We start from the raw sequence: 17,936 nt of genomic DNA, 5'->3' as shown, positions 1-17,936 counted from the left end.
ATAACTAGAGGAGCACTCCATAACCGATCAACACAGCACTCAATGCATGGTCCGGTAAAAAAAAGACAATTTTTATTATAAATATATATATATAAAAATATAAAATCCTACAACGTCTCCTGGTACGGTCAGCAGTATTTAGCATCTAGACCAATGCAGAAATTATGGGTGGGTTCTCAGAGAGTAACTAAGATCAGTTTTGGTTAGAATATCCCAAGTGAGACCCTGTCACTGAACGTTATTTACCTGGGGTTCGGCATACATGCTCCCATGGACTTGCCTGGAGGAGAGCACCAATTTCCCAATGCACCAAGCCTCCAAGTATTTCACAGTATATTATGTGTTCATATCTCAATACGTCTAGATGATACGGCTGTCAATGGCCCTCCGATACATGCTGCACTGTGACCTGAAGAAAATACATACCCTGGTGACTACTTTGGTGTCCAGGTTCCACAGTTTGATCGTCCGCCCCGCAGACAGCAACATTTTCCCATCTGGACTTATACATAAACTGCTGACGCTGCTCTGGTCTCCTTTCCATCTGCTGTGAGGATAAAAGGTAAAGTCAGAGAACAGTCTGTATAGGAGAGGACCACACACACCCACAGGCTGGGGAACACTCGCTCATGCAGCCAAGAGAGGACCACACACCCCCAGGCTGGGGAACACTCGCTCAGATAGCCAAGAGAGGACCACACACACCCCCACAGGCTGTGGAACACTCGCTCAGATAGCCAAGAGAGGACCACACACCCCCAGGCTGGGGAACACTCGCTCAGATAGCCAAGAGAGGACCACACACACCCCCACAGGCTGGGGAACACTCGCTCAGATAGCCAAGAGAGGACCACACACACCCACAGGCTGGGGAACACTCGCTCAGACAGCCAAGAGATGACCACACACACCCACAGGCTGGGGAACACTCGCTCAGACAGCCAAGAGAGGACCACACACACCCACAGGCTGGGGAACACTCGCTCAGCCAAGAGAGGATGACATCACATGCACTCAGACATAAGCCAAACCAAGTCATGTATCGTCACAGCAAGCTCTGACCCACCACGGGTACACATGCACTAACTTACATCAGGTCAATAAAGCATTTAAATAAATGGACAAAAATGACTGAAGTTCTACCGATCTGTCAGTTAGACACAAGGTATATTTTTAATGTTACATTACCCCAGCAGCGCTTAGTAAGCATGCGTGATCCAGTCTAACATCGTGGGGTTACAGACTGCTTTCCGCAGTCATACATGGGAGGGGTTGGTTACGGGACGCTGGCGCTCGTGTCCCCGGCAGACAGAATCTCGACGCCGGCATCCTGACAGGGTTAGGATAACGACACCTGTCAGTCAGTATCCTCCCCAGCCCCCTCTCTCCCCCCACTTCCTAAACCTAACATCCCCCCCATCTGCACCCTAAACCAAACCCTTCCCCTTGTGCCTACCCCTCCCCCTAGTACTTACCGTCGGTAATCTGCCAGGCTTCTGGCGCCGGAATCCCGACTGTCGGTATTATGACCACATCCCGATGGGAGACAGACTAACCTGTGAGGCACTCACCATTTTACTTTGTATGTCTGTGTGTTCCATTCCACAATATATTTGTCTTCTGCACAACTGTACAAACAACCGTTGTCCTGATGCCACCGGATGCAGTTTACTCTGTTGTCATGGCCGCCAACCTATCAATATATTGAGCAACGAATTAATCCTTACACATACTATGAAATTATTGTGCAGCTCAGACAGGACTTTTCAATCAAAGGATAAGTATAAACTGCGTTAGCATTAGACGCATTCCTCCACCCTGCCAGCTGTGCCAAAAGCGAGGCCTCAGAAGCTGGCATGTGATTAGGTTTAAGCCACTCCCAAACAGACGGCAGCTTCGGCAGGACCATACCCTCCTCTTTTCACCTCTGCATGGGGAGAGAAAAGGGTTTTTGGTATAAGAGTTCGACATTCAGCATGTCGACATGGTCAGAATGTCGACACCATCTTTAAGGTAAGTATCTCTAACGTCAGCATTTTGGCAATGCCGACATTTCATAGGTCAACATTTTCAAGGTGCCAACAACCTCACCACCGCAGACCAAGAAAAGCTCTAAGCCTCTTTCAAAATGTCTAAAACTTTGCCCATCAGATACCAGGCTGTTGAATGTTATAAAACAGGGCTTTCCAAACACTGTCCTTAAGGCATTTTAACAGTACAGATTTTAAGGATATCCATGCTTAAGCAGAGTTGGTTAAAAAACAAGAGATATGGTAAGAACTTACCTTTGTTATCTCTGTTTCTACGAAGTCCATAGGGTCCACAGGGTTGACCTTTGGGTATAGCTGGATCTGGATCCATGGGCACCACGCAGTTAAAGCTCTGCTGCTCCCAGGATGCACTTGGGTCCGTCCTCCTCTATACCCCGCCCCGGCCACAGGCACCTCAGTTGGTAAGCAGCTAAGGCCGGAGGAGGAGACTAAACAGAGAGAAGGAAGACTGGAACACACAAGAAACCATACTCACAGAAATGGGAGACGGAAAACCGGTGACCAGCCACACAGCCCATTTGAAGCCAGGTGCGTCAGGGCGGGCGCCCTGTGGACCCTATGGACTTCGTAGAAACAGAGATAACAAAGGTAAGTTCTTACCATATCTCTTGTTTTCTACTTCAGGGTCCATAGGGGGTCCACAGGGTTGACCTTGGGGATGTCCCAAAGCAGTTCAACTAAGGGCGGGGACGCTCCTGTGCTGAAAGGAGTACCCGGCGCCCGAAGGATGCATCCTGAGAGGCGAAGGTGTCAAACGCATAGAACCTCAAAAACGTTTGAATTGAAGACCAAGTAGCCGCCTTACACAGCTGAACAGCGGAGGCGCCACGTCTAGCAGCCCAAGAGGGACCCACAGAACGAGTGGAATGAGCCTTAACAGAGGCTGGCACAGGTAAACCCTCCTGTGCATAAGCCTCACAAATAACGGAACGACGCCAAACGGGCTAACGTTTGCTTGTTGGCAGGCCAACCCCTCTTGTGAAAACCGAAGAGGACAAACAAAGAATCCGACTTCCTAACCGAAGCAGTCCGATCCACATAGATTCTAAGTGCCCGGACTACATCTAAGGAAGCCTCACCAGCTGAAAGATCAGGCGACTGAAAAGCTGGCACAACAAGTTCCTGATTAATGTGGAACTTCGAGACCACTTTGGGCAAAAATTCAGGACGAGTGCGGAGCACCGCTCTGTCCTGATGAAAAATCAGAAAAGGAGGGCGACAGGAAAGCGCCCCCAACTCTAACACCCTCCTGGCAGAAGCAATTGCTAGGAGAAAAACGGTCTTGAACGTCAGCCACTTGAGGTCCACCACCTCAAGAGGCTCAAAAGGATGACCCTGCAAGACCCGTAGCACCACCGCCAAGTCCCAAGGAGCCACAGGAGGCACGAAGGGAGGCTGTATCCTGAGAACACCCTGGAAAAAGGTGTGAACATCCGGTAGTGTAGCAATCCGTCGCTGAAACCACACGGACAATGCAGACACATGAACCTTCAGAGAGGCCAGGCGTAAGCCGAGGTCCAAACCTGATTGAAGGAACTCCAAGATTCTGGAAACCCGGAACACCTGAGGATCATAGTTTCTGGATTCACACCACTGAAAGTAAGTGCGCCACACCCTGTGATAAATCCGTGCGGAGGCAGGCTTGCGTGCCCTGAGCATGGTACCAATAACCGAACTGGAGAAACCCCTAGACCTCAAGACGGCTGTCTCAAGAGCCACGCCGTCAAAGACAGCCAACCCAGATCCGGGTAAAGGCAGGGCCCTTGAGACAACAGGTCCCGACGCTGAGGAAGAAGTTACGGAGCGTCGATGGAGAGACACCTCAGATCGGAGTACCAAGGACGTCTGGGCCACGCCGGAGCAACCAGCACGAGCGTGCCGCCGTCCTGCTTGAATTTCCGCAGAACCCGAGGAAGTAAGGATATCGGAGGAAACAGATTCGCCAGGTGAAACGTCCATTTCACCGACAGCGCGTCTACCAGACTGGCGCCTGCGTCTCTTGTCCTTGACCCGTAAACGGGCAACTTGTGATTGTGACCTGTCCACGAGTAGCTGAAACACCTCTGGGTGAAGCGACCATTCCCCGGGATGCACGTCGTGACGGCTGAGGAAGTCCGCCTCCCAATTGAGGACTCCGGGAATGAAGACTGCCGAGATCGCTGGAATGTGACACTCCGCCCAAGCAAGGATGCGAGACACCTCCGACATTGCTGCCCGACTTCGAGTTCCTCCTTGGTGGTTGATATACGCCACCGTGGTGGCGTTGTCGGACTGCACCTGAACCGCCCATCCGTAAAGAGCGGGACCGAACGACTGCAGGGCCCGATAAACCGCCCGCAGTTCCAGAATGTTGATGGGAAGAAGAGCTTCTTCCGCAGACCAACGACCCTGAAGTGACAACGAGCCGGTCACTGCCCCCCAACCCCGAAGACTGGCATCCGTCGTGAGCAGGACCCAGTCCGGGATCCAAAAGGGACGCCCCTCGACCAGATGAGCTGTCTGAAGCCACCAAGCCAAAGACTGCCGAACCTCCGGGGACAACACCAGCAACTGAGAGCGGATCCGGTGAGGTAACCCGTTCCATTCCGATAGGATCAGCCCCTGCAGAGGCCGGGAAAGGAACTGGGCAAATTCCACCATGTCGAATGTTGACACCATGGAGCCCAAAACCCTCATAGCCGAATGGACCGACAGGCGGCAACTGCTCAGGCAACTGTGTATCCTCAGCTGCAGGGAGGAGACCTTCTCCGGGGTCAGGAAGATCCTTTGCTGCCGAGAATCCAGCAGGGCTCCCAAATGAACCATCCGCTGAGATGGAATCAGGGAGGACTTTTTCCAATTTATCAGCCACCCGTGCGCTTGCAGGCAAGCGACCGTCAAGTGGAGATGATGAAGCAGTACCTCCGGGGAACTCGCCAGCAACAGGAGGTCGTCCAGATACGGTAGTAGCCGTACATTCTGGTTCCGAAGATGTGCGGCCATGACCGCCATAATCTTCGTGAACACCCTCGGTGCCGTGGAGAGACCAAAGGGTAGCGCCCGGAACTGGTAATGGTGTTGAAGGATAGCGAACCTCAGATACCGCTGGTGCGAAGGTGCTATCGGAACATGGAGGTAGACGTCCTGGATATCCAGGGACACCATGTAATCCCCCGGTGCCATCTCCAGAATGATGGAACGTAACGTTTCCATCCTGAACTTGGGAACTCTGAGGAATTTGTTCAGAGACTTCAAGTTGAGGATAGGGCGATGAGAACCATTGGGTTTCCGCACCAGAAACAGAGAAGAATAGAACCCCGTCCCTCGTTGTAATTGAGGAACGGGAACAATGACCCCTGCTGTCAGCAAGGATTCTATAGCTTCCTGAATCTGTAAAGACTTGGTCGTATCCTGAGAAGGACTCGTGCAGAAAAACTGGTGGGGCGGTCTGTGCCGAAAAGACAGGGCGTACCCCTGGGAGACCACTTCTCGAACCCAGGCATCCGTGGTAGTATTGTGCCAGCACTGGGCAAATAGACGAAGTCGGCCTCCCACTCTGGGGTCCCCCAGAGGGAGGCCCGTCCCATCAGGCAGAAGGTTTATCTTCCTGCTTGGAAGAAGGGCGCCTGGCACTCCAGGGTTGCTTCTTGGGCTTAGAAGCGGCCTTGGTCGTCGACTGCCTCGGGAAGGACTGACCTTTTGCCTTGCCCTGTACCCGAAAGGACCGAAAAGCAGAGCTCCGTACCTTGGTAGGAGCAGAAGCCGAAGGGAGGAAGGCTGATTTAGACTTAGCCAGAGTGTCCACAATTTTGTCCAAGTCTGGACCAAAAAGCAACTCCCCATTAAAAAGTAAGGCCTCCAGTCCCTTTTTAGAGTCAGCGTCAGCTCTCCAAGACCTCAGCCACAAGGACCGACGCGCCGACACAGCTGCAGCCGACACCCGAGAGGTTAGCAGGCTTGCGTCTAACGATGCTTCCCCAATGTAGGAAGCCGCATCCCTCATATGACCTATCAACGCTCTCTGGATCTCCGGAGCATCTTCCGGAAAGGTATCCTCCAAAGCATTGGCCCAGCTCTCGATGGCCTTAGCCACCCAAGAGATGGCCATGGACGGACGGGCCACCGCCCCCGAGAGAGAGTAGATAGACTTCAAACAAGTCTCCACCTTCCTGTCCGTGGGATCCTTCAGGGAGGAGATCGACGGCAAAGGCAGCGTAGCGCTTTTAATTAAGCGGGTAACGTGGGAATCCACCGCTGGAGGAGTTTCCCACTTCCTGCAATGAGCCTCCGGAAACGGATAGTTCGAAGCCAACCGCTTCTGCGGTTGGAACCTCTTGCTGGGCAACTGCCAGGCCCCTGCCATATGATCCGTCAATTGATCGGACAGGGGAAAAACAGTCGAAGCTACCTTGGCCTTTTTAAAATTTGGGTATTTTGACCTGGGGGCGGGCACATCCTCCTCAATGTGAAGGATGGCCCGCACCGCCCTAACCAATGCCGGCACATTAATGGAAGACTTAGCCTCCATCTCCTGGGCCCCGGCATCCGAGTCAGAGTCTTCATGGATCTCCCCGTCATCCGAAGACACGTCCGTGTCCGTGAACTGAGCCGCCAGTGAAGCCGGAACGGAACGCTTGGACGCCCGTGGGGGCAAATCACTGTGCAACATATGTTGAAAAGCCGATGACGAAGCCGCCAGACTCTGAACAGAGCTGGAGAGGACGTCCACCCAAGGCGGGGGTACTGCCTGAGGATACCCCTGAAAAGGTACCATCGACTGCTGCGGCACCGTGGGGGTTTGCACGTAAACCGGCAAACCCGAATGAGGACCCACAGTCTGAGACCCGGGAGGAGACTGCACCAGACGAGTCACACCCGGGGAACGGGGCATGGTAGGCTGGGGCAACGCCCTAGAAGGGGCCGCAGTCGGGACCGCAAGTCGGTCCGCGATTGACGCCAGCACTTACGTAAACATTGCCCACGGAGGATCCTGCACCACCGGGGGTTTAGAGGGTCCAGGTACCAACTGGCACCGCCCGCACAGACCGTCCTGAGACAAATCTGCCCCATCAACCCCTGCCGAACAGCGTCGGCAGGAAAACAGCACAGGAGCCTCGGAGCGCTCATTCCTCTCATCAGACATGACACAAACTTTTTTGCAAAAAAAGTGTCTCACCGAAACGAGGTAAGGCGTATAACACCCACGCACTCCCAAGTATGCAACCCAAACAGCTCACAATATGGTACTGAGGAGCACACCGCAGTATGTGACGGACCTCACAAATACGTAGATTTATATAAGTGCGGTACACAGAAAGAACACCCCTCCCCCACGCACCTGCGGGCCGTAGGAGAAGGAAAGGGATAGGTAAAAAGCTGACAGTAAGTAGAAAATAAGCACAGACAGCAGCACTAGCAAAAAGTCACATACCATGCAGAGAAGTTATACTCACTGCACCTTTCGCTACAATCAACCTCCCAGATTCAGTGTCTGGGAGGGCTATAGCGCTGCGAACACTGTCCTGATCAGGGGAGAGGTACGCAGGGGGACTGGTCCACTGGAAGCCTGCCTGGGAGCTCTGCGATGCTGCCTGAGGAAGATGGCCGCCGGAGAGCTCTGAGGAGGAGTGGCCGAGTGAGAACAGCCCAGCGACGCCAGCACACATGAGAGAAGGCGCGCTGGGTTGAGGGGAGGAGCGCTGAAGCAGGGAAGGCTGCCTCCCCTGCTAGTACTAAACCCCCGGGGAAGCCGGTTCCCCGCCGGTACTTACACCCCGGGGGCCAGCGGACAGAGGGGGAGCCCGCCGCCGCTACTAGCGCCGCCGGTCTGTCCCCAGAGACCGGCGGCGTGAAGACTGCATTTTCCCCGCATGCAGCGCTGACAGCGCTGCACGCGGCTTACCTGGCCCCTTCAGTCCGGCAGCAGTCCTTAGGAGGTCCCGGAGCCACGCTAGTACTGATGTTGGAGCGGCAGCGTAGACGTCCAGATGGACAGTCTGATGCTGCCGCTCTGAAGACAGTAAAAATAAAATAAAATCTTTTTTTTTTTTTTTTTTTTTAAAGAATAAAGCTTAGGGGCTGCTTATGCAGCCCCACTGCGCAGGGTGACCCGACTCCGGCCGGGCACCAACTAAAACTGAGGTGCCTGTGGCCGGGGCGGGGTATAGAGGAGGACGGACCCAAGTGCATGCTGGGAGCAGCAAAGCTTTAACTGCGTGGTGCCCATGGATCCAGATTCAGCTATACCCCAAGTTCAACCCTGTGGACCCCCTATGGACCCTGAAGTAGAAAGTGACAGGTACTAATTAAGTCACCTATGCTTAAGCAGTATAACCATAAACCCTGGACTGTTCGGGTGCCTTGAGGACAGAGTTTGGGAGATGCTGTTATAGAACATTCTATTTTCTTGGCATAACATTTCCTAAAACCACATCTCCATATAAAATAGCTCAAATGTCTCTATTGTTGCAAATCTTGTAAAGGGAAATTGTTAATTGGGGAAAAGGAAAAAAAAAACACAAAAAAACCCCTAGTTTTTAGTCAAAGTGAATGAATTGCCGATTTCTAAACATCATTCAATGAAGGTCATCCTGGAAGGGGCAATATACCAAGTGCCCATAAATCACACTAATGGTGCATACACACGGTCAGATTTAAACGATATAGTTTAAATTTTCCTTTTTTTTTTTCCCATCAAACAACCAAACTATGCGCGGGAACGGATAGTCATATTGATATCGACCATTGCCCTCGCATGCAGGCCAACCTGGTCGATATCGACCAGGTTAGCCTGGCTACTATAGGGACCCTCAATCATTGATCGAGGGTCGTTATAGTAGTTTGGGGAATGGTGCATGTGCAGGATGTTCAATAACGATCATCCAGCACATGTAGGACGATCAGACAACAATTATCTGACCGTGTGTACGGTCCATAATACAGACCTCAAGCATGTACACAGCCATAGTTCCTAGTACAGCCGGGGTCCGATATACACGCGACTGATCCTTAACAAGGCAGGCCTGACTCACCAGTTTACTCTGTAATTCCCCTTTGACGATACTGTACAACAATATGGTGCCGGTCGCTGTGCCGATTGTGAGTAGGTCGTATTGTTCATCTCTATTTATAGCCTCAGATTTCCTCCTCTTTTTCTGATGAGATTCCTGAAAAGGATGAGAGGTGGTCAGATACCTGCAGTCACTGCCTAAGTCACATTCATTGTAATATGCCTAACTTAAAAGGGTTTTCCACTCTATAACTCAGTCTTGTGCAGCGGTCCTAGAATCTGGTACAAAGCTCGTCTATACCTACACTCCTAGCCAATAAAGAGAGTAGGCCAATGCCCCCTCCCAGGGCAACCAAAATACACACGTGTTGCCTTAGGGAGCAGGGCAACCAAAATACACACGTGTTGCCTTAGGGAGCAGGGCAACCAAAATACACACGTGTTGCCTTAGGGAGCAGGGCAACCAAACCACACACGTGTTGCCTTAGGGAGCAGGGCAACCAAACCACACACGTGTTGCCTTAGGGAGCAGGGCAACCAAACCACACACGTGTTGCCTTAGGGAGCAGGGCAACCAAACCACACACGTGTTGCCTTAGGGAGCAGGGCAACCAAACCATATATGTCGACATCATCATCCCTGGTGACCCAGCATGACTCGTCTTGCTCTCGATGCTCGCAGCGAGTCAAGCAGGGCTTCCGGCTGTCACGCGACTGACTAGGTCAGAACTGTGATCCTCCAGTGTTCCGGCGAGTATTTCCCCTAACCAACCCCCCCCCCCCCCCACCCTCCCAGGCTAACCCCAACTTGCCCACCCGTAAGCCTAATGTTCACATTCTGACAATGTTGACATTTCTCCAGTCGACATTCTGAGAACGTAAACATGTGCTGTCGACTTTACTTTGATTATGAAGAAGCTGCAGACAACTGGGCCTCTAAAGCTGGGTACTCACTATACAATATATCGTTCCGACACACATCGTATAATGGGTACGCCCGATCCATCGTTACATGTCAGTCACTGGGTCGCACCATCGTTGTGTGTACCCAGCTTTAGAAGAAATATATATAAAAATGTGAATCTTGAGTTTAAATCAACTTCAGGTCAGGATTTCAATATTTCATTATTGCGAAGGCCCCCGGCAAACTGCTTTTTGATGCCATCTAGCTGCTAAAAATGTAAGAATTACACGTGTACCCTCAATTAGATAACGTTTTTATGCCATATAGTGCGAGACACTTGCCGCAACTTAGACACCAACATGAGTAGCGATCCCTGTACTGTACTGAGCTTTATTTGCATTGTACAAATTAGCTCATGATGTCCTAGGTATTGGGATTAGTATTTTTTATACAATTTGTATAAAGTCACAAATAAATAAACGTGGACGAGGCACGGCGTGGGTCGCTTGTATCGGACATCAACTTTCTGCCTTTTTGTCCAGATTAGCAACTCAGTCACACACATGAAATGGCAGCGTCTGTATCCAGGGCACCCATCCATTGTACTTTAGTTGCATTAATGACGCGAATAATACGTACATTTCGTGAAAAAAAGCCCATGGCGAGACGCTTCTGCGGGACTAGGTTGCAAAATTTGAGCAGCAAAGTGTGCATGTAATAGATGGCGCATGTAATAGATGGCGCATGTAATAGATGGCGCATGTAATAGATGGCGCTAGGTCCTGAAGATATTCTTATATAAATTCAACATCTTTACAAGCGATAAAAACCATTCAATCAATGGTAAAATATTGTACACTTAGAGCCGTATTCAATTTGAGGCGAAAAGTCCGGTTCCGCGATACTTTTTCGCCAATGACGTCATTTTCACCTGTTTTGCTTTTACCCCATATTCAATTTGAAAGACTTTCCGCCTAGGCGTTAAGTCAATGCAATGTACTAGGTGGTAAAGTTTTGCCTATGAATGGGAGGCGGAAAAAAGTGCAGAATTGGGGTTTTGGGGTGCAACATTGCGGGAACCCCCATGCAGCCTTCAGACAGTCCCCCAAAAGTAAACTGTCAAAAAAAAAAAAAAAAAACCCACTTAAGGACACCCCAAAAGATAACTTTGAAAAAGGGGGCGAAAAAAAAAGTTGGGGTACAAAGTTAAAAACTAGCGAACTTAACTCTGGGGGGGTCCCCAAGTATGCCCCAAGTGTTTTTTTCATTGCAGGTGCTTGCGGCAGGTGGATTTTTCACGATTTTTTCAACTTCACTTTAGCAACTTTTAAATATGCTGACCCCCATTTTCAAGTACCCCAAATTTGATGGGATAAGTTATTTTCTGCAAAAAATACTCCTGAATACTATTCTGCATCACTTATAGAAAAAACGCTATTTAGCAGCTATTGAGCCCGTTTAAAAACACCAAATCCCTTCAGCAAGCCAAATCGGGGGGTAAAATAGCTAACCCCCATGTCAGAGCATCTTTGGGGGGTGTCAGGCTGATTTCCCCAAATCTGTGTACTTTCCGCCTGTTCAAGTTTCGCCGGGTCGCGTTTTCGCCTACTTTCAAATTGAATACGGGGTAAAGAGTGCACGCGCATGATACTTTTCCTCCTACAAAACAGGTGAAGTAGGCGGAAGCCCTGGCCGTGAAAAAGTATCGCGGCTCACCTCAAATTGAATACGGGCCTTAGTGTGAATAAAATAAGAATGTTGAAAGCTTATTCACACTTAGGGCTGAATTCAATTAGCCTCGAAAATGGCCCTCTGGCAAAAAGCGGAATGAATTTGCCTCATTCGTCTGTTTTGACGCAATGTTTTCACCATGCGCGTCCCTGCTTTTCGCCCTGTTCAATTGTAAAACAGGCGAAAACGCGGAGAGGCGAATGTCTTACAAGGCGAAACTAGCGAAAGGACCTCTTTTTTTGAGGAAATCAGTCTGTACCCCATAAAAAGGGTCACTGACCCAGGTAATCAATATAGAATAGAAGGAGTAGCCCTAATAAAAGTATTTAGTGAACTTATTTTGAGGCAAATTTCTGTTATATGTATATGTGTGGAAAAATGATAGAAAGCAATGTTTTTTCAGAGAAATAACGTAGTTAAATTTGGGGTACCTGAAAATGGGTACTAGTATATACTGAGGTCTCTAAATTGAAAATTAAAAAAAAAAAAAAAGTACCAGGCGCCCCCCCCCCCCCCACTCTTTATTCATTTTCCATCACTTTTTACGTGTTTTTAACTTTTTCTGACTGATTAGTCGTTAGGTGGGAGGGGGGTGTCCAAAGGGTTCTGGATCAAATCCCCACATTTGCAGCCCAAAATAGCGATTTTGCACTTCCATATTCGCCTGTCTATATGTGGAGAAACTTTTTTGCCTATTTTTCCATGTAAAGTTTGCGCGTAGGCGAAAACGATGAGGAACTGAATATGGAGAAAAGTAGAAAACCGGCAAAAAGTGCAAATCGGCAAAAATTTCTCTCCGAACGGCACTTTTTCGCAGCTAATTGAATTCGGCCCTAAGTGTAAAATATTTTTCCATATCACATACACACTTTTTTGCACTTATCTCTGATTTGGGAAGTAAGTGTGGATTCCAAGGGTATGTAAAAGGATGCTATTTTGTATACTGCGCAAATTGTGGTGTCACTACGTTACTTAAAGATTGTGCAGCACCAAACTTGGCTATTTGGCTTAATTTCAGGATAGGTGTATGGGCACACATCCGTGTCTACCTGGTTCATTGGAGTTGTCCAGCCCTGCTACAATGTATATATAGATCCTGATCTTACAGCTCCAGTTCTCAAATACCTCCCAACAGGTCATGTTTTCAGAATTTCCATAATCATGGTACTGGTAAATGTCCCTTCGAACAGGGTCAGTACATAACCCAAGGAAGAAAATCAAATCATCATCAGTTAAAAGGTACTGAAGGACACAAGTGTTTACACGTAGGCAAGGGATAGGCAACATTTTTGTCTTCAGGTGCCAGAAGTTCAACATTACAAGCCAAAAAAAGTTCCCCAAGTGTCACCACCATTACAGCATACACAGCAAGGAAGCAAGGAATAGAAGGGGTTCGGTATGAATGACAAAAATACCGACGCCGGAAGACAGTCAGTAGTGAAGATCCCGATAAGTAAACTAACTGTACCTAACACTCCACCCCCCCCCCCCCTCCATTAGGGGTGCCTAACCTCCCACCCTAGTGCCCAACCCTAAACCTCACCCTCTGGGGAGGAGTGCCTAACCCTGACCTCCCCCCCCCCCCCTTACCATAGCCTAACTCCACGCCCGCCGCCCGGCTCCGGGCGTGGGGATGATAGGCGTGGGGATTTTGACGCCTATCATTGTCGGGTTTGAAACAGTCGGGAAGCTTCCTGACTGCATACCAATAGAAGGGCCTTAAAATATTACGTGCTTCCCTGTTTTTCAAGTTAGTTTGATCATTTGTAGTTTGGAGACGAATACATGTGCCAGAATTTTGGCACAAGTGTTATGCGAGACCAACATCGGTCCAGCAATTCCGCAATGCCGATGATTGCCAATTTTCCAGGGGATTGGCAAACTACAGCATTTTAACAGCCGATTCGGATAATTTTTGGGTCAAAATCAATTTTGCCGATGATCCGACCCAGGCATCGAAAGAACAGGGAACTGCCCAGTTAGAAGCCTGATGTATGGGCCCCCATTAAATAGCTACATCTTCCAAGGTGCACTGAAAGGAGCAGCCGAAACGCACAGGCTGTTTTTTACACTGGTTGGGGGTGCAGTCTGCACTCACTTGGGGCAATTAAATTGTTTGCGCCCACGGCTGATGGTGCCCAACTGGCTGCTCCTTTGAGTGCAGATGTTGTACCCAACAGCGAGTGCGTTGACCCGACAATGCCGGCATTTCCGACGCAGCTGTAAACTACTTAGGGCATTTTAACCGTGAGGGTATAATAATTTTAAACATGCCACCAAGGTTTACGCCCGAGGTGGGCTCTAGCACAGCCTGGTAACTACTCGCAGCTAGAATTCCTGACCATAAATGCATTGATATTAAAGCTGAACGAATGCAGGAAGAACAAGGGGGGGGTGATTCAACTCAGCAGGAATTGAATACCGCTGGAAGGGAGCACCCAGAGCTATTCAATTCACTGCCATGTTTACTTTGTTGGGAAGCAGTCAAGTCTGAGAATGCTGGTTCTCACAATCTAACCTGGGCGTTTAATCTCGAGAACCGCCATTCTCCTACTAAAGTGCCGGCCACGAGGCTGTTAGGGCCGCTCTATGCCGGACAAAGGCTGTGGGGCCTGCGCTTTAGTCTAATATCTCCACGCTCTCTCAGGAGGGTGAGAGAAGAAATCCTTTAGTCGGACTAAACAGCGCGCTGAATTGAATCGCCCTAAAGAGCAGTTCTAGTATCATGCTGTGTGATAGCATCACCAGGCAGGTACACACCGGAGAAACCTTAACAGCTACATAGCAGTTTACAAAGATCAACTCGCAGAGCTCACACTCTATATTCCGCACCACATAGAGTAATATTAACAGAACAGTTTTCTAGATAACTACAGCATGCAGGCAAGTGGAGAACATCTAAACACTACACAGAGCTCCCTGGTCAGAACAGCCCCAGCATGTTGAGGCAGTAATGCCAACCACTGTGCCACCCTATCTGTTATCTAGAAGGCTGCATTAAATTTATATACCAGAAACTGTCTGGACGAGTAGCCCAGCATGGCTTCTCCACTACAATATATATAGGCCAACCTGTACATGTGTGTAGGTAGTACAGGCATGTTTCATCCCACATGTAAGGACTGCTGCCCTGGTCTAGTTGCTGATGCCATATTCTGGGGGCACTAATGGATATTACATACATTCAGTGTCACCCCCTTGCAGAGTCACAAGGGCTGGAGACACAGGAGGAATAGCTCTGCTGGGGGGGGGGGCTGGGGGTCAGTTACTGGAGCCACATTAATGGCACATGGGGAAAAAGTGTGAACGACTAATCATTGTTACTACAGACCTGTACCCCACACACGTAACTGTCAGCACTACCCCTACCATGCCACTTTCACTTCCTTTCTGCAACCCCCACAACATACAGTGTAACATCTCACCTAGCTGCCTACAAAAGCATGTCCTCTCCGCGACATAAATCCTACCCAGCAGCGTCATACCAGGGCACCGCACAAAACACGTAGTAGTGTCATGTATGCCTGATCCTCAGGACCGAGCACCGAGTCACCAATTGCAACATCCCATCATCCATAACAGTGCCCAGTACACCAAGCTCCTAACATGCAGTCCTGACACCTCACATGTGACATACATGATCAGAACCACACTCCCACATATTACATGACAAGCTGCTTATACCACACACATCTCACATGTAACATATCATTAGAAACACACACACATGTATTACATGTTGCTTATAGCGCACACATCTCACATGTAACATCATTAGAACCACACACAAGTATTAAATGACATGTTGCTTATACCTCACATGTAACAATCAAACCACTTACTACAGGTCACATGCTACTCACATACATGACCTGACCACATGTATTATGTGACATGCTTCTGCTTATACCACACATGTAACAGAACAGAACACACTTACTGCATGTCACATGCACCTTCTCACCTCATACACATGACCAGAAGGCCCATGTGTGGACTATGCATGATCACAACCACACAGAATGCTATGTGACATGCTGCAGCTACACGCATGTTACATGTGACAATGTGTTAGGTGCATCTCATGTCACCAACATGATCAGAGACATACATGTCACATACTGCTCTCCCACAGCATGCACACACCTCGTGTTACACACGTAAGTACAACTCATACGCATGTCACATACGTGACACTTAAGTTGCCCGCACACGTGCTACGGTACATGTCAAACACATAAAGAGAGAGAGACAGACACACACACGTATATCACAGTCGTGCTGCATGCCGGCTACTGCCCTCCCCGGTGCCCGCTCACCTGGATCCCCCGGCTCGGCGCCCAGGCCAGGCATGTACATGTCGCGTTGAGGTGTGCGGAGGGCACGTACTCTCGGGTCAGGCCTCCGATCCGGGTGTCCCACACCTGTATCCGCCCGTCCAAGCCGGAGAGGGCGAGCAGGTCCCGGGCGCGGGGGGAGAGGGCGTTGGGAGGGGGGAGCGGCTCGCACACGCCGCCCGCTGCCGCCATTACTCGCTAGGACCTCAGCCACGTGTTTCAGGACGGAGCATGCGCAGTGAGAGCAGGGGAGGAGCTCCGAGGAGGGACACGCCCTCTCCAGCCAGACGTCACCTCTACACGCCAGCAGCTGCTGGGTTCCATAGAGGCCGGAGTCTACCACTATGTTTGGTCTCCCACTCGTGGTGGCCGCCATCTTTCCGTGGCCCAACACACATGGCCTCTATCTAGTACTGTAGCCTCTGAAAACTGGGGCCACTGCGCCCATGAGTCACAGGTGTGAATGCTAATGCAACTATGCGTACGTCTTAATGCGTACACATTGCACAATCCCTCTTTTATCGTACACCAGGGCAGCCGTCATCATGACTTTTGGCACTTACGCAGACCCCCCAACATGATCTCTTCCATCGGGTACAATATGCTGTGCTCATGGACTGCCCCTCTTAAGTTATGATTGTCTCATAATGTGAATAACTCACAGATGCGGAGTTTCCGATATAAAAGCCAAACAATTTGCAGAATGTGTTCGGCTTATATGAATACAATGTATGTATTATACAAAACCTTATACACATAAACCAGAAAAAAATACACATAAAAGATATACCATAACAAATATTGAAAAGACATACATAACAATATACTCAAATAATATGTGCAAAATGTGTTGAAAATTAATGTGTTAAAATTAAAAGAAAATATTCAACGGATTATGCTCGTTTAAACCCCTCGGTACTACCCTGTCTAATTCATGTATACAATAGCTCTCCTGCTTCTTTAAGAACAAAAGTCTATCTCTGCCCTGTCTCGGAGGAATCCAATCTATCAATTTGCACCTTAGAATGCAGCTTGGTGGGCTTTTTCAAGAAAATGTCTGACCACTGGTTTGTCACTCTCGCCAGTCTGCATAGCCGCCCGAATAGAGGCTCTGTGATTGTCTATTCTGTCTCTAAATCTTTTGGCCGTGAGACCTACGTAATAGAGCCCACATGGGCAGTTTAAGATGTATATCAGGTGGTCGATCGCACAGTGTAGCCTATACTTGATTTTAATCTATCGACCTGAATGTGGGTGTGGAAACTTGGGTCCAACAATCATCGAGGTGCAGGTGATACAGCTGCCGCAAGTATAATTGCCTGGTCTTTTCAACATTAACCCAGATACATCACTCTCCTTGCCAGGGTAGATGGTAGGTCTCATTAATATCTGCTTCAGATTGGGTCCCCTCCTATAGGCCATCATAGGAGGTGCCATATTCTGAACCGGTAATGTTCGGTCAGTTTTGATGATCGACCAAAATCTTTTGAGAGCTTTCTGTGTTGTCTTTGCATTACTATCAAATGTTGTAGTATACACTAAACGTGATTCTTTTGTTGTATTCACACTGACACTGTCAGATTCAATTGAAAAGATGTGTTTCGCTTTCTTTAAACACCTTGATAAGGTCCAGGAACCTCGTGGCCATCTTGTTCAACTGAATTTCTCTAATATCCACTTCAGAATTGATCCTCATGACACGTAAATATTGTGACAGTGGAAGGTTCTCCTTCAGCGCCGTAGGATGATGACTCGTAGGTAACAGTGCCAGATTCCTATCCGTGGGTTTCCTGAATAGAGTAGTGGATAGTTTCCCATCAATGTAACTGATGGTAACATCCAAAAAATTAATCGTTCTGCCATCCATCTCATATGTAAACCTAATGGGGTTGTCAAGTGTGTTCAACTTGGTTACCATCTGCACA

At 49.2% G+C, this 17,936-nt stretch overlaps 1 protein-coding gene and 1 non-coding gene across 2 annotated transcripts in view; both read right to left on the bottom strand.

Moving 5' to 3' along the window:
• WDR43 (WD repeat domain 43) overlaps positions 1-16,286 on the bottom strand; it is a 30,522-nt gene extending 14,236 nt beyond the window's left edge. Inside the window, exons 1-4 of the mRNA XM_088467950.1 lie at positions 15,994-16,286; positions 9,062-9,196; positions 1,572-1,693; positions 427-547 (exon numbers count right to left, since the gene is read on the bottom strand). Of these exons, the coding sequence (XP_088324076.1) occupies positions 427-547; positions 1,572-1,693; positions 9,062-9,196; positions 15,994-16,203 (588 nt within the window). The 5' untranslated portion in view covers positions 16,204-16,286. The remainder of the gene's footprint in view (positions 1-426; positions 548-1,571; positions 1,694-9,061; positions 9,197-15,993) is intronic.
• LOC148532320 (small nucleolar RNA SNORD53/SNORD92) lies at positions 981-1,054 on the bottom strand. Its single transcript, XR_015877741.1, has one exon. It is a non-coding gene; the product is annotated as a small nucleolar RNA SNORD53/SNORD92 (small nucleolar RNA).
• Positions 16,287-17,936: the final 1,650 nt, after the last annotated feature.

Source organism: Taudactylus pleione, unplaced genomic scaffold, assembly GCF_031769625.1.
Source record: "Taudactylus pleione unplaced genomic scaffold, aTauple2 ptg000079l, whole genome shotgun sequence".
NCBI lineage: Eukaryota > Metazoa > Chordata > Amphibia > Anura > Myobatrachidae > Taudactylus > Taudactylus pleione.
Note: the sequence above shows the minus strand (reverse complement) of the source record. Positions and strands in the feature narration are given on the sequence as shown.